Below are 21,061 nucleotides of genomic sequence, written 5' to 3' on the forward strand. Positions count from 1 at the left end.
GGATAAAAACTATTCTAAGTAGAGACAAAGACGTGAGTTACTTTTGTATTCTTACGTAGGCCGAGTGATAAGTCTGGTAAAAAACTATTTTGGAATAAAATTCAACTCTTTTGATGATTTGATATTTAAATTTTCAGCCAGTATCGCCGGTTAGTTTTTATTTTGAGAACCATTAAAATAAAAACAATTGAACGCATTTTCGGAAAGTAAATTTCGAGTGTTGATTAAATAAATTTATTTTGTGTTTATTTTAAGTTTATGCTGGTCCTCGCACTGGAAGGCCCATTTGAGGTCACCACGTCAGTTCATCAACTTTAAATATCAAATCATCAAAAGAGTTGAATAAGGAGGTTACCAGCAATTTTATTCAAAAACAGATTTTTACCAGACTTATCACTTCACACCAATATAATTTCTCACCCACTGCTCGGTTCCTGTCGATTGAAGCGTCATGTTTCATAACTATTTCAAGAAATTGAGTATCCAAACAATAAAAAATAATTCTGGAGATTATATCGTTCAAACAAACAAACTCCTCAACTTCATATAGTATCTAGACTTACCTGAGCCAAAATCTCCAAAAGTTCATCGTTAGACAAAAAGAAGAATCTTGGAAAAGCGACTCTTTTAGTCTCTAAATATGCTTCGAGACATTTCATGATCTGATCAAGCATCTCATTATTTCTTACAAATTCTTCGTAAAGCTTAGGTTGAGTCGCCGCTGGCATCGCTAGAGGTACCTGAAAAAAGGGTACTTATTAACTGTCCGTTGTACGTACAGAAGAACGATATTTCAAAGCGTAGTTGACGTCCGTATAAAAATGAAAACCTCATACAAATGACAAACAAATAATTGGGTTGGCATACAGCCTGATTTTTTTATCACCAGCCAATTTTTTTCTGAGGGTTAGGTATCATTCAAACATTCTATTTTTAAATAGTAAAATATTTTTTACCATAAAAAAAATAACCGACTTCTCTGACATAGACGGTTAAAATGACATTAAAAGGATCTAAATGAATTTAATATCGAATTCGGTTAAAACAAGTCGGTGTTCCTCAATATTGTTTGTTTCTTATTTAAGACCGTCCTCCGCAATAAAAGTTATTTAGACCATTTTAGTGTTCTTTTTAACCGATTTTCTTCAGTAAAGTCAGTTAATTTTTTTTTATTTAATAATGGAATGTTTCAAAGATTCCTACCTAACTCTCAAAAAAAAAACATGGCTGGTGATAAAAACATCAGGCTGTATTAGTTACATATTATGTCAAATTTAAAATAAATTTGACTTACTTTGGCTAGTTTGCGCATAATATCCTTCCAGGACTTGTCCACAATAGTGAACAGTCTTGTTTCATTTGGCAACTGTCTTTGAATATCAGGAGCACTAAATATCACTTCCAAATACATCCAAGTCTGTTGGCAGTTGAACCATTCTTCCTGTGAATAGCATTAAGTTATATAATACCTATTGTGAGACCACCAAGTATGAGACATTCAAAATTAACTGCATCCCGGTGTAACTTGTAACGAGCAAAGTTATTCTCGAATAACTACAGTCGACGCAAACTAACAGTTCAACTCTGACGTTTGTTATTGTCAGTTTATGTACCGCTATAACTTGTAATGAACATTCTGGAAAATCTACGTAAGAATTTGAAAAAAAAAAATATTTAGGTATTCATGCACTCTACAAAGCAGACTCTACAGTCGACACTATAAGGGCTGATTTTTTATCAACAAATAGTTCTTTTCTGTATGATAAAATTGGCATTTTAAAGATCTCGTATGGAAGAATTCGAGAAAGAACGAAAACAACCACCTATGTAACTAGTAGTAGTAACTTCTCTGGAATTATGTAACTTCACAATAGAGTTTTAAATATCACGGTGGGTTACCAGAGTTTTAGAAAATAGTTCCAAGTTTTTATCCCATTCTTCAACTCTGCTCTTGATTGGTCCACAGTTTCGGGAGCTGAGTATAGTGCTGATATGAATGTTGCTTTCATCGACACACGTCTGGATTTCCTCCAGGCCACCCAGCACGTAAACGTCTTTCGCATCTTTGTGTAATACCACCGGGAACTCCAGAGATGCCCACATTTCTTCCACCTAATTATGAGAAAAGTATATTTTAAAAGTACTACTTTGCGAACAATTTGAAGGCATGAACGATGATTTATGAATGAATTGATGAGGTATGAACGACTTCATGATTATGTGTTCAATGTAACACAATAGCAAAACTTTAGGTAAAATATGGTTTATTTTTTACCTTCTTAAGCAAGGCTTCTAGTCCAGCTTCAGAACTCGCTTGCCCAGCCACTTCCATCAGCTCATCAGCATGTTGGAAGGCATGTAATTCTTCAAATACTTGCAATGTCAGCACCGTGTCTGGTGTGAATCTCGTGTGAAGAATATCTTCGATTTTCACCCAGTGTCGTGGTTTCAAGGCTGGGTTTCGGAGATATGACATCACAGGTAACTAAAATTAGAAATAGTTTAAAACATGACAACGTAATACTTTTAAGCCCCAAGGGCTGGTGAAAGTACATAATCTACGAATCTACGATGAAACTCTAAATTTTCATCAGTTATATAGCTAAGTTAGAAATTTAGCAATGAATAACTAATTAATACGAATTTCCGTTCAAAGTCCCACATACCTTTTCTTTAATTATGTCTATAGTTGCCTTGCATTTCGGTACGATTTTGTTTGGAGGAACACCTTTATCCAGTTGGTTAAATATCTTGGCAAAGTTGATGGTAGTTGCTTGAATTTCATCAACGTCTAATGTATTGAATGGAGCCTCACACCTGACAATAAAATATTCAGCTATAGACATTTACGTATACTAATAACGTAATGATGTTCTTTTTATCTCTGAAACTATTCACCAGTTGGATATAGACTGACAATTACCAGAGAAATAAAGAAATTTGAAACCCCCATTATAAGTTTCTTGATGCAGAACTCAAACTCAAATCATCTTACTTGGCAGATTCGGCTTGTAATTCGAAACAGCTCCACAGAATGTCAGGGAATTTATACTAACTGACACCTTTATTGATAATTTTAGATACATAAATATACATAGGTAAACAATGTGCTTTATATTATCTTACCAATTCTTATACATATCAATCCATTCTTTAGATGATTTCCATAGTAACTGCCTGAGCTTAACATCGTTTATAGCTTCATCTAATTGTTCCAGTCGAGCTGGCGGTATCTACAAATGGAATTAATTTAAACGTTGCAGATTTGCGTAATTAATAATACTCGTTTTATTAAGTTCTAGATTTCCGCCAGCGGTTTCAATCGGGGGAGGAAAATAAAAGTCTTTAAATACAGCCAACATTCTATTAAAACAGTAATTGGATAGTTTTATTTTGTTGTTTTTAATATAGCTTTCATTGTAACGTTGATTTCTTCCTAGAATGTACATTTAGCATAGCTATTGATTTATGAAATTATTGGTTGTTAATAAAATGTTCCAATAACTTCCAACCATCTGTTGCTGTAGTATAGTTTTGGTTTGTTTTTACTCGGTGCTAACGTTTCTCCAGGTATAAGGTTCAACACTAGTGACCCTCAGGTACGCGCCACGGTATTAAGAAATAGTTTTCTAGCTCCTAGGAGTCGATTCTCATGACTGTTAAATAACGGATTGGTTTTTTGAAGCTATTTTTAGAAGAATCCGTTTTTTTAAAGTTATGTATTTTAAAATGCAAGATTATTGGCTAAAATCCCGTTAGTAAAAAATCTGTTAACAAATATCAATGCGAAAGCTTGAGCGCTTTGTCAAAACTTTTGAACCACAGAAACGTTGTTTATTTTTCACCCCTTTTTTTTGAGGGGGGAAAATCATTCAATTACTTCTCCCGCCTTGGGCAAGGTGAGAGGGAGTGTCAGTCTCTTACTGACTAAAAACCACCCCGTTCCCTCTCCTGCTTTTCGACCCGGAGCCCCGGTAAACCCGCTAGGTAGTCCGCAACTCCGGATCAGACATCAGCCCTACTGGGCCCCATCTGTGATGGTCCGATGGCTCTTTGAGGCGCGCGGGGAACGCGACGCGCCGCACGCACGGGTCTGGTTCTGGTCGGGCGGCGAACTACCCTTGCTCGCCGTCCGCAGGCCCGCACTTACGGTGGCCGGAGATCGTCTCGCGATCCCCTACGCCCGGAGTGTCTCTCGCGACGGCTGGGGCGTGAGGAGGTTTGTTCCCTCACGCGCCCCGCCTCCTCCTTAATTTTTCACCCCTTACCTTGAATATTTTCTGCCATTCTCGTATTTGCTTCTCTCGCGCAGAGCATGCATTGAGCTTCTCTTGTAACTCTTGTAAGGTTTCCATTACTTTTTCCATGTCTGATTTGTCATCATACAACCATGTTTGCTAAAATAATAAGGAAATTAATAATAATAATAATCCAAACGTTAAAAGAAAATTAAACTTTAATATTTTACCGCAACTTCCTCTCTCAGTTTGTTAACATCTAACATCAGCTCCATGATATCCTTGCCAATTCGACTTGCGAATAGTCCTGCCAACTTACTTCTAGTCTCAAGACGTGCATCAACATTAGTCCGAAGAGTTCCCAATGCCACACTCAAACCTAAGTACGTATTATCAATTAAACAGATTGAATTTATTCAAAGGAAAAAATATTTGAAATACTTATTATAAAATTTTAATGCAGGTATTGTAAGGAAATTTTATGTTAGTATCATACAAATACGCACCTAAGTATTCAGTCATGTCATCTGGCGATATGGGAATATTAAATTCTCCCATGAGATCGTAAAGTTCTCGAAGATACTCAAGTCTTTCCTCCAGGAATGCTACCCGGGCTTCCAGACCATCCATCATAAAGTTGAATGCAACTAATTCTGCTGCAGTTTCAGGTTCTTTAACGATATCGTCATTAATATTTTCAATACCTTGTATTATTTCTTCTATGCAGGCGTGACCGATCCTATATAACACCAAAACTCGTTAAGTACCTAAAGGCTTTAGACACAACAGAAAAATAGCGAAAGCCTTTTAGCGGGTAAAATGATCTGACTGCACACGAAAAGTAAATAATTACTTACTCAGGTGTGACATTAGCTACAACGTCGAAAAGTTTTCTCGGTTGTGGCCTAAATAGTTCTTGGAAGGGACTCAGACACAAAAACAGCAGACCCAATGGGTGGTAGCACAAGACACTTTCCACAGTCTCCATTTGATGAACAAATCTATCACACATTATTTTAAACTTTTGTACATCTCTTTCTTCCTTGATGATATTAAGGTCCATTGCGCAAGATTCACGATAATCATCTCTGAATGTCTGGTAACGTTTTAGGAATGTCCATACGGCCTCGTATGCGTGTGTAATGGAATAAGGTATGAATGCTATATCATCCAACATAGTTTTGTCTTGGTTCATCAGGAAATATAAATTCGGCGACACTCCAGCAGACCAGTCGACAAGTTTTCCCATTATTGTTGGCTGCACAAATATTTGCAGTGTTTCATCGTTTAAAAAGTTATGGAATGTGCGCACGTACTCTTCCCAGTAGCCGGTAATTTTTTCGATGTAAGTTGATATTACTTTCTCGCTGGGATTCAGTTCCATTTCACCAGATGGTAAAATATAAGCATCTACTTGGAATAAAGCCCACTGTGAAATCAAACATAAAGTGTCAATGCCCATATTTAAGTGTCCAAAAAACCCTCAATGTAATGGTGAATATTTATGGAATGGGTACACGTACTTTGCAAGTTTCTGTAACACGTGGTATTACTTCGAGCACCTCTTCCACGTCATTTCCCTCTAATAGTGCTTTAGGCGGAGTAAAATTGACATGAGTACGAAGCATATGGGCCATCATAGTGTTTGATCGCTTTGTTAGGCGGTACAGCATGTAATTAGTCATATAATCCGTAAGCTTTATGAAACTGAGAGCATAATATTAATTATTTAATAAATTTTTAATCATAAGGTTCAAAATACCTGCGCATTACATTTTGATTACTATTATTACTTAACCTTCAATTCTACTTCCTTGACATATAAATATGTTTAGTAGTTTAGTGAATACCTGCGCCTTTTCTCCTTATGCTGATGACAGCATAGTCTTTAAATTAGAACTTTAGTGTGGTAGTGGTGAGAATTGTGGCGATTTTGATCATTAGGCAAGGTATCGATGCAATTATTTATTTATTTTGACAAAATAAAAACTAGTGATTTTGTTTTTTTATTACCTTATTGATGGGCTAAATTAATCTTACCACGCTAATCTTTCGCAGTATTTTCTCTTATTCGCTTTCTCTGTGTAAGACATGCCCCCAGTGGGCTTTCCTCTGATGATTTGAAAAGGTGGGATATTTCTGTCATCATACACAAATCCTTGCTGGTACAGTGCTGTGTGACATGATTGGGTGATCACGTCCAAAACCACAGTGCGGTATTCCACTAACCTGTCTCTGACATATTCTATTTGTTTCATCTGTAAGTTTGTGTTGTTTTCAACAGATAGTATTAGTTCATTAAAATTATTTTCAGGGTTCCCTATTATTTTAGTCATTTAGGGTACTATATGTATATTATAAGTTCACAATTACGACGAAGAGATTTGTGGAGGGCTAATATAGGTACTTAAATAGAATATGACCAGCAATTTCGCATATTTTATTTTACCTGATCTTCAATAAAGTAGAAGAACGCAGTATCCATATCTCTGGATAAATCAGCGAACGTCGTTAGGTACATCTCACAGCACATCGCCTGTATGCTAAGCAGCGCCTTGCCCAATACCGGAGTCAAGATGAAAAGATTCTTTGCCAACTTGTTACGAATCTTGGTATATTTTCTAAACATGATTGACTTCTTCCAAACATAAAATGCTTTCCAATAACGATACAGTTTAAAAAACTTAATCTGAAATTGGTTTGTCGCGATTAGAAAATTCTATTATTTATGAAGTTTTAATAAAGTCAATTTGTAATAGATATTCTTACATCGGTAAGCTTAACAAAAATTGTGTACTCTTGTTCCCAGGCAGGCAGCTTCGTAAAGACCATCTCGTTGGAATAGTGTGTGACCCCACACGGACTTATTGTAAAATAATTTCGTTTGTCAATGTTCTCATAAGTCACGACTCTGGAAATTGGACAAAAAGATAAGTAGCTAGTAAAAACAAATACAAATCCGGTCTGATGTGCCAATGCACGTCTTCGGAGAACCGGCTAGATAACATTTTGTGAACTCGGTGTCAATTGATATTAAAATAAGATGTAGATATATTCTTAGTCTCAGAGACCTAATACAAAAAAAGTTGTATTGCAACCACTTGACTAACGAGTTATTGACATTACAGAAAGAAAATACATAAGGTGTTATCTTAACCGCTAAAGTTAATTAAATAAATAGGAGCTTACTGAAGGTAGTAAGGAGTAAAATAAACATTCTGTGGGTCCACAGCGTATATCATATACAGGAAGCCGCATGACGGGTTGCTTCTCACGTGATTTATGACATCCGTCTGAGATGCCACCGGTGGTTTTACTTTCAAGGGGTCAGTGGTCTGATACTCCTTGTCATCCATACTTGTGATTGAATCCTGAATCATGAATTTCTTCTTCTTCTTGGTACCACTACCACCAGCGCCACCTACACATTGTTAATTTATGTTCATCTCACCAAAAACGCACGCGCGGCGTATTGTCTGATCCTGACCATATAAAACAGCTGGCACTTAAGAATAAAAACTACTTTCTTAGAAAATTTCAAATCCATGCTTGTACTGGAATGGTACTTATATTATACCCATAAGATTAATTAACAGTTTATGAATGAAATAATGTCAAATTACGTAACAGGCAGTTCTTATAAGACCTTACAAGAAGAAACAGGGGTTAAAAGTTTGGTATTTAATCAACAGTTAAACTAATTTAAGTATAAAGTTATGGGTAAATACTAAAGGTCTTTGTAAGTCTTTATCGGTAAGAACTACTTACTGCTGGCTTCTGTTTCTTCTATAGTCAACTTTAGTGGCTCTAAATTTGGTTTTCGCTCTTTTTTTATTCGATTCTCTTGAGCAGCTGCGAATCCCGTCTGTAAAAATAAACAAAAACATACATTAAAATTATTCTGAATCATTAATAGGTTATCATAGTAGCTGCACGATTTACGCTTCGCATGCTTTCGTCATTTTTAGGCCATCCATTGTCATGTGTATGTATGTTGCATGAATTCGTCAAATGATACGTCGCTGGGCATTGGGCCTAAGTTGCTCGGTATGGAAATTATAAGTAATACATAGTTTCTTAACCTCGTGGATCTGAGTAGACGTTGACTAGGATGATGATTATCTACCTTATAGAGGATTATCGAAGACAAATAGTGATTGTTATTTTTTTTATCGGATAGTTCGGATACTTTTTATAATCGGCTTTTTATATCGAGATGACGGGTCACCCGGTGCCGGTGGTAAGTGAAGCCAATGGATCAGTATCAGCAAAGGATTTATAAGTGCGTGTAGGGCCTTTTGAAAATTGAAGATGAGGTATTGGGCCATCGGTAGCCTCACTCATATGGCAAACACCACCAACCACCATGATCTGCGACACAACACAACGCGCTAGTACCTATTGTATTACTCCGATCGAGATGGACCATCGCCAGAAGCATTGCAGCAGCTCTCACATAATAAAACTCTTCTTCTATTCTCATTAACTCTCAGAGGCCAGAGCCTCAAAGCTGATCTTGATTGAGGCAAACGCCAGTAGCTATCTACCTTTCTAAATAAAGATTACGTACCAAAGGTTCAGGTTCCTTTCTGACATATTCGATTTTTTCCAGTAGCTTCTTGTGGGGTATATGAAAAGGCACTTCCCGGATTTTCCTGAAACATACCATATTTCGTTCAGTGCCGTTGCTACTATAACGTCAATTATTACGATTCCCGCAAGGAGCAACTCTTTGTGTGATCCACCCAGGACACAGGAGAAAATACTAGAGTGGGGCAATGTTTATAAAAAAAAAATATGACCATCACGTCAACTGTTGGCGTTATAGTAGCACCAGTGTAGCACCAGACTCGTTCTCCAGCACGGGACCACTTGAGACCTTCACGGCTTTGTAATTGAGCAGGACAGTACTTTAATATGAGATGAGGATAGGTACAAGATACAGGTGACTTTGAATGCTTTTTCCCTTCCATCTGCTTTATCATAATTTTCACCTGTGAACTCTTAGTAAGTAGGTTTAACTGTTCATAAGTACCAAAAAACCGTAAAACATTCCACCAGCCCCTATAGACTCGGACTTGGCCGATGTCCGACCCTAAGGTGAACTACTGTGTTTTTTTAATATCTAGGATAATAATATAGTAATAGGTATATTTACTTCGAGTAGTACGTTGGTACAGGTTTAATATTTCTTTGTAATATCTCTATGGCTGGTAATGTTGTTGAGATGGTTCTGCGAGTTAATCGCTTCTCGCTGTTAAATGATAAAGGCATTTTGCAAACACTGTTATAGTCGTTACATCTGATTAGGTTTTCTAATTATTTTACAAATGGTATCTTTATAATCAAGAAAATATAAAATTGTGATACAAGATTGACTTTATGAGACAATCGAAGACAGTTGTCAACAACACCAAATTTTGTTTATCACCATGGAAACTAGTGACAGGTGCTTATCAAGTAGGTAGTAGGTATACTTATTATTCTCTTTGGTAGTAGGTAGGTAAGCATAAATAATTAAAAGCAATAGAGACGGATAAGTGGGTACCTACCCAGAATGCATGAAATTATCGTCACGCTTGTTTCTCGTTGGGGTAAGCAGAGACAATGGAACCATCAATGAAACTGTAACACGATTCTGGCATACCTACCCACTTATTTACCTACAAATAAGTACATACATATATAATACAGAATACAGACTATATTCCTGCACGGTTGGTGCGGTGGCTGGGCAACTGGCTGCCGCGCAACGGGTAGCGGGTCCGATTCCCGCACGGAGCAACTCTTTGTGTGATCCACAAATTGTTGTTTCGGGTCTGGATGTCATGTGTATGTGGTGAACTTGTATGTTTGTAAACGCACCCACGACACAGGAGAAAACCACAACGTGAAGCAACGTTTTTAAAAAAAAAATCCGTGGTTACAATCGTATTCCGAATACTCCTTAGTTTTTTCTAAGCAAAGAACTAAAAAACTAAAAGTACCTATTAGGTATTAAATCGATATTCCTCGTTTTTATTCGACAGATTATGTACACGAAGCAACGTTAACTAGTATACACCAACACATCGACACAACTATCGCTACACAATATCCCTGTGTGGGTATTCCATAGTAATGTGCATAAAAACGTTTGTCCATTACGCACACATTGGTATATACTATAAATTTTGTGTCAGTATACGTATTTTTTTTTATAATTTTATAGATGGGTAAGGTTAAAAATATTTACAATTAATGATATGATTCAACATTTTCACCAAACTAGACGTAGTGCGCGTGGACGAGTGGTTTAACAAGCTTGATCTAATCGTCTCCTTCTACGCCGATGTGGGTTCGAAACCAGCAAAACATATTTTTTGATGTATTTTATTTCGTTGTGTGTCTTAAATAAACTTAACAAAAGTTTATTTTTGTTTTCTGTATAATAAAATCAGACTATAAAAGAAGCATTTAAGTCGGTAAATAAAACGATATCTATTTTTATTGCATATAATTATTTTTATAGAAATAAAGTATAAATATTGGATATAAACCAAATAAAAAATGTTATTCATTGTTTACATAAACAATTGTTTGTTAATTAATTTAATGATTATTACAAAAAAAATAATAATGTTTAGGTAGTAAGTAGGTAACATTAGTATTTAGGTCAAACATAAAGACAATTTAAATATATACGTAACTATAATTATCTATTCCGAATATGTGTATCTCGATAAATAAAGGTAAAACATTTTAGACCTGTTTAACGTTGACTTAAAAAAAATATTACCTATAAATAAAAAATGCATAATACATAATATTATCCGTCATTTCAAGAGAAAAATAGCCCTAAGCAAAAAGTCCATTCAATTATGAGCTACCTATTTAGGTGTTTATGATTGAGTACCTAGGTAGGCGGCTGTTTAATTAACTGTTTTACTTATTGAGTAGACAGGTTTTTATTAATACTCATATTTAAGGATTTATTAAAAATGTTAAACAGGACTTTTCATGCGTCTTTTATGTGTAGCCTTTGCCCGTGTCGTTGCGCATTGTTGTGGTATTTTGAAAGTCCCGCCACTGTTTTGTACAAGGACAACAAAATGTCTGATGCTTGGTGAATCAAATAGCGCCAGTCTATTTTGTTCTAATGATTCGTTGTACAAGCTAGAATACTTTGCAAAAAACATTTTGTTTATTCTTTTATGTGATTGCATTTTCAAATTGAACTAGAAATTCTTTGCCCCAAGAAACAAGAAAAGGTTGAACAAGACCGAGAAACATAATACCCTTGCGCAGACATACTTTAGCTTCGTTCCGTCGCTCAAGTACGACACGGATTAAAAAAAAAATATTTGTCTATGTTCTGATTGTGAATATTGTGATTGTGTGATTGGCGCTATTTTGCGTTTTCATTTTAGATTTAACTAATAAAACAGTGTAATTTGTGTCAAGTATGAAATACTAGTTTCAAAATAGTTTCCTCGACTGTGGTTAATCATACTAAAAGCTCCATACAAGGTACGCTTCTAAACACTTTAATCATTTAGAAAGCAACTTTCTCCTTTCGCTACTGTCAATTTTGTCGATATGTTTTAGTTGGAACAAAAAGGATGAGAATTACGTGCGTATTGTATTATTTACTAAATTCTGCCTTTATATTTCTTATTTAACATCCAGTTATCTTTTAAACCTAAGTGGTTTTAGGTAAATAATATTATGGTATTTAAATTATGTTGCTAACATAATATAGATACCTAACGAAGCCTTGGTTTGCACTGGACGCAGATGCAAGTACCTAGATACGAATTCTGGCGATTTTACGTTGTATTCGCTTTCTGTAAATTAAATGCAAAATAATTTCAAAATAATTCTGAAATCATTCTTATAATTTAATTAATTATGATGTCCAACATAACAACTGCCTACTTGTTTTCTATAGGTATAGCCAGTATAAAAATACATAATATGTTGTATTTCTGCTAATACACGCGCAAATAAAACAAATTATGCATAGTAAATATAAACACAGGTCTAATTTTGTATGGCCTGTCTAATATCTGATTAGATTAGACTATTACTTTGAACAAAAACAACATAGCCAAAAACAAGTACTAAATAATATTTTACTATAACAATATTTACTACACTAGAAATTTCCTGAAAGTCTTTAATTAGCATAATGAAGTTAGTTAATTAATAAAATGCACTGTACCATTGAATCAACAGCTGTGTGCAAACATTGTTTAGCTGGAAATTTTCAATGCACTGTTTTATACCTATGTTAAAACTGTTTTATTTTCATGTAAATAGTTTTTACATGCAACATATGTTAACCATACAACATTGTGTGTTTTTGACTCCACAGATCGTTCAATGGGTTCTTTAACATAAAACCTGCGAGAAGCTTCATTTGAAGCCTTTAGTGTTAGTTGTCATTGAGGAATTGAATGGCTATGTATTATTACGCAAGTAAATTGAATGAAGCCTCATGTAGTGGGTGCAATATGAAAGTGCCCCCAGCCCCCTCCGAGCCGGCCCCTGTGCCACCACCACCCACCGATCTTGCTCCACTACCACCAGACCCATCACTCCTGCATGGAACGGGCCTTTCTTATTATGATGTAAGTTTCCTCTAACTATGTATTGCATAAAGCTTTTATATTTTTTTCTATGAACCCTATGGTCCATATGGCCACTTTACCTTAACATACCTTAAAAAAATTAATATTGCTTTTTCTGTAACAAAACAATGAAATTCTATATGAAACAAAATATTGAAACACCTTGAATTACCAAATACCAATTAATATAAGAAAATACTTTTACAGAATGATGATTACTATTCAATGGTAAGAGGCAACAAGTTCATGTCTGAAAGCACCTGCAAACATATTGTAATGAATGGAGGAATCAACTTTGTTTCTTCTCAGAAAGTAGAGAATCCACAGGTAGTACAAACATCTTTAGTTATTTGTAATTTGAAAATATTATAAGTGTAAAGTTCTATAAATCATAATTATTATCTTTGCAGTTATCAGCTGTGCTGCCATCTGGTGTGAAGTCCCTAGCAACTCTGCCATACATGAACTGTACATCTGACAAGCCTGAGGTTGAGTACAGAGATGGTCAGATTGTGAGTGCCACTTTAGAGGCACTGGTAGATATGCTGCGACCAGGGGCCAGCAAAGCATTTACATTCACATTCCTACTATGTTCACGGCTATTTTTAAAACCACATGAACTACTGAACAAGCTCTGCAAGCGCTACTTTAAAAGCTATGAAAAAATTGTAAGTGTTATTCATCCAAGAGTCTCCTAAACCAACTATTTTAAATATTCTTGTAACACATATTTTTTGATTACAGGGAAAGTCTGAAATGAAAGAATTGGTAGAGAAAGAACTTGGTGACATGATATCCCTTGTGAGGGTGCTAAGTCAGTGGACCAACATGTTTCCTTACGATTTTCGTGATGACAGGGTTATGGCTCTTGTACGCAGTATAACTCAAAGGTAAATTATATTATTTTCTTAATATCGATTTTCTTGAGTGGTTGGTTCCATTGTCTATTCTGTATATTATTGTGCAGATGTGCAGCAGACCATATGACTTCAGTAAGGGTAGAGATGTCTACTACACTGGAAAAACTGCTTGATAAGTTGACTGCACTTGAACAATATGAAGAAACCTTAAATGAACCACCTCAGGTGTCGTCTTTGGACCAGTTGATGCAGGTAAGGCAAATTTTAATTTACACATTGCTGTAAAAATGCTATTTTAATAGAATAAAAAATGACTTGAAATCTGTTTCAGGGCGATATCCTTACCCTCGGCCTCACTCCAGTCGAATTGGCGAACCAGTTGACCATTGTAGAGCTACACAGGCTATCCTTTGTTGGCCCTGAAGAATTTGTGCAAACATTTGCACCAACACAACCCCCACAGTCTTCATCATCATGTGGAAAAACCTCTATCAGCTTACATCACATAGAAACTAAAAGCACGCGGAATTTGGAAGCATACGCTGATTGGTTTAACAGACTCAGTTATTTAGTGGCCACTGATATTATTAAGGTGAATAAATGCCATTAAATTAATTTTATATATTTTTTCTTGACGTTTTTTAGTTTAGCTTACATTAATTGGTTTTGTGTTGTTGCAGGCTGTTAAAAGCAAATACCGCGCTCGAGTGATTGAACAGTGGGTGATGACAGCCCGAGAATGTTTTAACCTTGGGAACTTTAACTCACTTATGGCTATCATAAGCGCATTGAATATGTCGCCAGTGACGCGACTTAAGAAGACGGTTAGTTATACTTGATTATGACCTTTTTTTGGCGCAAATGCTGCACTGTCTTGTTACTTAAAGAAAGTTGTATTCTGATCGTAGTGGAGCCGGACATCAGCTGTATGTGGTCAGCAGCTGAGGCAGCTAGAACTTTGCGTCGAGCCTAGTGGAAATCACGCAAGGTGAATATTCCTCATCAATCAAGTTGAATGAAGCTATATTGTCAGGTCTTAATAGATATGCTCATAAAAATTTCTTGTGTTTGATGCTGAATCATTAAAATTATAGGTACCGCGCAGCATTGGCCGCAGCACCCAGTGAGACAGCCGTGCCGTTACTCTCTGTAACATGCCGAGATCTACATTTCGCTAACCAAGGCTCTCCCTCGAAGTAAGTACTTGCATTAAATAGATATTCTAGTTATAATATAATTCCTCGAATTTGCCAATTTACAGTGAATTGTATTATGTTACAATAAGCTTATCATGTTACAGGTTGCCTGGAAATCGCGTGAATTTCGAGAAATGTTTGCTGTTGGGTCGTTACGTCAACATTCAGTTGGCTAGCCGACAGCTGACAGTCGAGGGGACTCCCGTCTCCTCCCATCCTTCTCCCCACATCTCAGTGTGGCGCTTCCTTAACGATAGACCAACACTTACTGAGATCGGTAAGTACTTTATTATTATGTTACTGAGGTATTTAATCTACCAAAACTTACAAGTTAAAATGTTAATTAGGGAGCCTGTCCTTATTGTAACATTAAATCATTTTGTGTGAAGAAAAGAGCTGCGCCTTGTTCATCATATTTGCTAACACAAAATCATGCATCTACTGGAAATTAAACTTCTGCTATAGTAAAGCGTTAAGCCTCTAAGCGATCGTAGTTAAATTAGTTTAAGTATTTGCTTACGCTCTTTGCAACAAATACCAATAGCGAAGTTTATTCGCATCCCGAAGGACTATTGAACATAATTATCGGCGTCAATAAAAAAGTAAGCAAAATGTTATTAAAAAATCCACACCTGTTTTACTACAGCGCTCCTATTGGATGATTACAGTTACGTTTATTTACGTTCACGGTTAAGAGGATTAACCGTAAAAACGCCCTTGAACTAAAACTACTACATTTTATTAAATTGATTGTAACCACCTGTTGGATTAATAGTACGGGATTTATTCCTTGTTTACAAATATTGCAATATTGCGCACATTTTCTCAATAACTACAGCACTTAGCTCTTGGGTTTTAAATCCAGTTATTGTGGATATTGTGAATAGTTTTTTATTTGTTGTGGCTTGCGTAAAGTGATTATTTTTATAGTATTTTTAATTCTCTACTTATGGCTGGCTATAATCGATACTAGGAAGATTTTACTTAATTATCTGCTTGGTACTGAATTCGATTCCTTTGCAGACATAATTTTTCTGAGAGTTTCAAGGCTCGTTACTTTTTATTTTGGAGTTATAAAATAATACATCGTTAGTTTTCCTATGTTTAAGCCATTGCTGTCTTAACGCTGTGCATTATAGAATTATGTACATGTTACAGTCAGAGTGATTAAATAGCAATTATTCATAATGACTGGTCATTATAAATAATTGTATATAAATACCAAATTCACTAGACAATGTAATAAATTAATCACTTTATCTGGACATTATTCATAATAGGAAGTCCAAGTAAGTCAAAGTAATAATACATGTGTATTTCAAAATGTCACAAGACTCTTACTAGTAAGAATAACTGGTAAGGATAAAAATTAGTCTTTAAGATCAAAAACTAATTTGTTTTGGCATAAATTTGAGTCGCATAACGTTAGTAGGCCTAATGACTTATGAAGGAAATGGTGGTAGTGAACTTGTAGTGCCCTATACATAATTTCGATCAAACTCATTTGCTATAAGTTCCTGTAACAATTAAATAATAATGTCGGTTAAAAATTTAATATGCTGTGCAACAAAAGTTAGTGACAGAACCGAATTGCTACAAAACCGAATCCACGTAGTCTTGTTTGTCCTACCCCTAGAGTGTAATTTAAAATCGCATAGGCGCGTAGGACCGAGGCGGCCCGCGGGCTGAGGAGCAGGAGGCTGCTAGCAAGCCACCGTGGCTGAGGCTGGCCGGCGAAGCCGGCCAACAAGCCGAAGCTGCGGTGGTGAGCGAAAGCCGTCTGCGACGATTAGCACGCGTGCCGGAGCCATGACAGAAACCCTGCCTGATACATGCTGCATGTTTGCTCGCATGCTGCATGTTTGCTTGCATGCTGCTCGTTTTATTACATTATCCAAGTCTTCGAAGATAGTATATAAAGTTGCTAGTTAATGTGATTAATTTTGTGTCATTTATCACTTTATCTAAATTGATAATATATAATATCAAGATTTATTACTTTGGCTGTAACATACATACATATTAGGTAATTATAATTATCCTTACATATTATGAAAAGAAGTCCCTACATTGTTGTAAGGTTGTCTCAAATAGTACGATTCCTGAGGAAAGTCTTGGCGATGCAGTCAAAGCTGCGTAGGGAAAGTATCGTATTTAATTTTGCTTCTAATCTATGTGTTATAATACTTTGTCTCTAGTAAAATATCAGTTCGACTATGCGGCTGCTAATTGCAACTATGTAATAAAAAAATGATATTTCGTAATTAATTTAAAGCTATCGCCAAAATGCGCTACGTAATATCCTCTGTTTCCATAAGCGATTTTTGCATTTAACTTTTAGTGGTGTTACAATACTGCATAGCGAAAAAGGGGATTTTCAAAAGAATCTCAAAATATCGTGCCTTTTGTGCCCTAGAGGGTGCTAGACTCGCTTGGCGATCGCAGTTTAGAAGTTTTGGCTTTGTAAGAGATCGCTATTGCCCGGTATTTGCCAGATGTTTAGTGCCTTTGTTAGAACTTACGATAGCCGCGGCAATATCAGCCCACTCACTGCCAATCCCAAGCTACATTTCCAGTCTTGTAAAACTACTTCTCAGCAGCAACTATGCGACAGCAAAATCGTTTAGTTTTAGATCAGATATCATGCTTAGAATAATTTTATAATATGTGCTGATGTTGCAAGTATTTGTTGTTTTACTGCATAGTAAAATACAAAGTCACTTTCCGCAGTCTGTGTGTCTTAATGGGGTTTTTGGATTGATATTCAAGAGAAAGTTTTTTATACTTTTAATAACTTCAAATCAAACGCGTTCGAAGCCGCATGCAAAAGCTAGTTTCTGCTATAATGAGAATAATCCTAACAATACATCATTGCGAAATTCTGATTACATTTAGTGGTAAAGTTGCTTGTTGCAAATTATAGTTGATTTATTTTTAGTATGCGCATGCGCGATGTATTTTTGTGTTCTAATCTAATCGACAGTTACAATAAGGACAGCTAACAAATGTGAACCTGCAAGATTATTAAAAAAAGAGATTGTGTCTCAGTATGTTATAGTAAATTATGTAAACCGGCCTAACTCGGCAACAATAAGTTAAACAAAACAAAAGTGTTTTCAATCGAACATAATATCTTTTCAGCTCTGGAAATCATATCGTTTGAGCGCGAGCCCCCGGTGGACCACCAAGAAAAAGAGCGGCTGAAGCGCTTACGAGGCGCTACTTAAACTAAATACAAACCTTGTATTTGCGATCGGGATTCCGATAATTTTTCTAAGTTAAACCCTGTTATGGGTGACGCCCACCAAGCGTTATGTGTTCTACTCTTAAACTCATTACGTCATCGTATGTTATGTCTTATCTCGAGGGCAAAGGTACCTATGTACTTTGTTTCATGTAGGTCACGTTATACTTTATTTTAAATCTAATGCAATCGCATCGACTTCATTTTAAACTCTATCCAAATTCAAATTGCGATGTGATTTCAATATTTTATTACACTTTGATATAATGATATAACGATTATAGGAACATCTAGACATTATTATTAAATAGCTTCACGTAATCCACCGGTCGGGGAAACCACCCTTAGAGAAATAGTATGAGATTACTATATTGTCACATTTTTTACTGGATCCACGAGATAACTGACCAACGATAGTCATATCAACTAACTGCTCAATACGTGTATTAACATTTTAATTTTACATTTTGCAGCTACAGAAAGTATGTACCAAACAGTTTAGTACGTTTTTGAGTAGTTTTAGAGTATAATGAGGTTATGAGGATTAATATTTTTTAATATCGACATATTTCATAATATTGCGTACGTATGTAACTAGCCGGAGCACCAGGCTAGTGAGATGTTATAAAAAGAAGTCGGTTGATAATGAAACTATGGAATTTACTGCATTGACTTTAAGAATGAAATACGTGTGATTTAAATTATTTCCATGACTCCTTGATCTTCATTTATGAGGCCATTTATATCCAAGTTCCTTACACATCAGTATTTAGCTACCTGTTAAATCTCGCCATTATGATGAATCTCGTAATGTAAGTAGGTACTTAATATTTATTTTTTACTTTTTGCATTCTAAAAATTGATCTCATGTGTTTGAATTATTTTTTGTGAACTTGTGTTCAAGTGTTAAACGTGTATTCGAATGTGTATATGTGCGACGGATATTATGTATATTTGGTGTAGTATATGCATTTATTGTGCAGTACAATACATTGCACTTATTCCTGTTGTTTTCCTTTTGATGTCTCAAAACTGACAGTTATTATTTTGTTTCTTCTCTTTAGTTTGTATCAATTTGATATTGTTAAGGCGTTCATTAATGTTTTATTAACATTATAGTTCTAAAACATACATTTGTGGTGTTTATCTACGCACGATTAAGATGTTTACTTGGCCGTTATTATATTTAAATAAATGTCTACTTAAAGTCTCGAACCCAAGTTAACTGAATTATATTGTCAGCATGGGTAATATATTTAATGATTAATATTTGAAACAAAATGATTCTTATATGCATCTATGTGTTATGAATGTAGTAACTATGTATGTACCTATTTAAAGTCTATGTGTCATATCACATATAGAATTAGTGTTTACTGCTCGGTAATCGTTCTTTTTTAACTATATTTTTACGTAAAAATGTGTTCACGGCTATTATCTTTAAGCAACATTTGTACTTAATTCTTTACGTACTTAATACTCATTTAAAATAGATTATTTTGTAAGTTTTTGAAGGTTTTCAACAATGTTATGTGTACAAATAAGTTGCCATGTTAGGGTTAGAAGTAACTTCTGAATTATTTATAATGCCTATGGCCCCCTTTTATCTCGTATTGTTTAAATGGATACGATTCCACCTCCACTAAATGTAAGTTCACAAAATAGGTAACATAAACACCAACCAGATTTTGAATCTGGACTCAACTGGATTAAACAAAGCACTTAATTTTTATACCCTAGTTTTTCAGTATTTATAGTTGGACCTTGTTTCTCTACCCTGGTTACTTTATTACATTCCAATACAATGTTCGACTAGACCAGTATTAAAGAGGCAGCTAGAAACAGTATTAGTTTTTATTTCAAGTATATTTCTTGATCTTAATCCTGTTTTGTAGAATTTTATTTTAAATTTGACTGTCGAAACTTTACAAGGTTATTTTTTGAATTTTTTAAGAATAAAATTCTTATTTCCAATAAAATATACCTCAATTTAACTACATTCATTGGAAATATATTATTACTTTACCTATTTTATACAAAATAGCATTGATTTTCCCTTGCCAAAGGCCCCAATCCATCCAATTTTACCCGACTGTAGGAAAAACTTTGTTTTTCTTTTTTATATTTTACTTTATTATATGTAAGATATTAGATAGTCTTAAAACCATATTCAATACCAGTCAGACGAGCCCACCCCTCAGTTATGTATACATAATAAATAGGTTATCTTACATAGTCATTTTTGATTGAATTCTATATGATCATTTTGATTTTTGATCAAAAGTAAGATTTATTAATTAAATATACTAATTTTGTAAAAGTTTCGCCAGTCCACGCCGTATGTTAATTAATTTATTTGTCTTATTAGCATTCGTGTATTATTTTACGCAATATTTTTGAAGATTTCTTGTATGTACAACATGGCAGTATATTGCCATCAAAATTTATATTTTTTATATTTACATTAGTAAAATACATCTGCCCTGTGATATGTGATCTGTCATACCTGTATTCTACATTCCTTTTTATTATATTCAGCTTAATAACTCATCTATAATCTCCACATACCCAAGTACATTATTGTACAGGTACGGGCAGGTTATGCTATTGATTATTACCTAATATTCATAGAAAATGTATGTAGTTTTCAAGTTATCTGTTTAAAAATTTACTTGTTACTATCGTAAATTATCTAAATGTCACAAATTCTAAAATTATAAATTGAAATAAGATAAAACTATTTAAGAAATAAAACGTCATCATTGTAATAAACAAAAATTGTGTTTTAAATTGCCCTACCCTAAGGTAAAACCTGTTTTTGTTGGATAAAAACTAAGTTCCATGAGAGTTTAATGTTTGTTGCATGTAGCTACATCACCGTGTATCACGGTATATAAGGTACGAAACAAAA

General features: G+C 35.0%; 2 protein-coding genes across 3 annotated transcripts in view; one reads left to right on the forward strand and one right to left on the reverse strand.

Moving 5' to 3' along the window:
• LOC118269503 (dynein axonemal heavy chain 6) overlaps positions 1–9,659 on the reverse strand; it is a 66,794-nt gene extending 57,135 nt beyond the window's left edge. The window contains exons 1-18 of the mRNA XM_035584674.2: positions 9,397–9,659; positions 8,809–8,893; positions 8,007–8,103; positions 7,428–7,659; positions 7,008–7,149; positions 6,688–6,927; positions 6,279–6,496; positions 5,762–5,945; positions 5,096–5,667; positions 4,745–4,977; positions 4,469–4,617; positions 4,269–4,397; positions 3,127–3,233; positions 2,667–2,817; positions 2,276–2,485; positions 1,900–2,112; positions 1,295–1,441; positions 564–740 (exon numbers count right to left, since the gene is read on the reverse strand). Of these exons, the coding sequence (XP_035440567.2) occupies positions 564–740; positions 1,295–1,441; positions 1,900–2,112; positions 2,276–2,485; positions 2,667–2,817; positions 3,127–3,233; positions 4,269–4,397; positions 4,469–4,617; positions 4,745–4,977; positions 5,096–5,667; positions 5,762–5,945; positions 6,279–6,496; positions 6,688–6,927; positions 7,008–7,149; positions 7,428–7,659; positions 8,007–8,103; positions 8,809–8,893; positions 9,397–9,512 (3,402 nt within the window). The 5' untranslated portion in view covers positions 9,513–9,659. The remainder of the gene's footprint in view (positions 1–563; positions 741–1,294; positions 1,442–1,899; positions 2,113–2,275; positions 2,486–2,666; positions 2,818–3,126; positions 3,234–4,268; positions 4,398–4,468; positions 4,618–4,744; positions 4,978–5,095; positions 5,668–5,761; positions 5,946–6,278; positions 6,497–6,687; positions 6,928–7,007; positions 7,150–7,427; positions 7,660–8,006; positions 8,104–8,808; positions 8,894–9,396) is intronic.
• Positions 9,660–11,359: 1,700 nt separating this feature from the next.
• On the forward strand, positions 11,360–20,923 carry LOC118282352 (ras-GEF domain-containing family member 1B). Of its 2 annotated transcripts, none has more exons than XM_035603397.2 (12): positions 11,360–11,747; positions 12,595–12,850; positions 13,058–13,177; positions 13,261–13,518; positions 13,595–13,740; positions 13,818–13,962; positions 14,042–14,302; positions 14,391–14,534; positions 14,619–14,698; positions 14,805–14,906; positions 15,011–15,183; positions 18,048–20,923. In XM_035603397.2, exons 2-12 carry the CDS (start codon positions 12,677–12,679, stop codon positions 18,131–18,133), a joined length of 1,689 nt encoding a protein of 562 aa, XP_035459290.1. In that variant the 5' UTR covers positions 11,360–11,747; positions 12,595–12,676; the 3' UTR covers positions 18,134–20,923. The 2 variants fall into 2 exon arrangements, with proteins under 2 accessions (XP_035459290.1, XP_035459298.1); XM_035603405.2 differs by lacking the exon at positions 11,360–11,747 and adding an exon at positions 11,773–11,850.
• Positions 20,924–21,061: the final 138 nt, after the last annotated feature.

The sequence above is a fragment of the Spodoptera frugiperda genome, chromosome 25 (assembly GCF_023101765.2).
Source record: "Spodoptera frugiperda isolate SF20-4 chromosome 25, AGI-APGP_CSIRO_Sfru_2.0, whole genome shotgun sequence".
Classification (NCBI taxonomy): Eukaryota; Metazoa; Arthropoda; class Insecta; order Lepidoptera; family Noctuidae; genus Spodoptera; species Spodoptera frugiperda.

Coding starts and splice junctions, on each gene's coding strand:
- LOC118282352 (XM_035603397.2), top strand. CDS start 12,677: ATGGCTATGTATTATTACGCAAGTAAATTGAATGAAGCCTCATGTAGT. Junction 12,851..13,057: donor CGGGCCTTTCTTATTATGAT/GTAAGTTTCCTC, acceptor ATACTTTTACAG/AATGATGATTACTATTCAAT. Junction 14,699..14,804: donor CCTAGTGGAAATCACGCAAG/GTGAATATTCCT, acceptor TTAAAATTATAG/GTACCGCGCAGCATTGGCCG.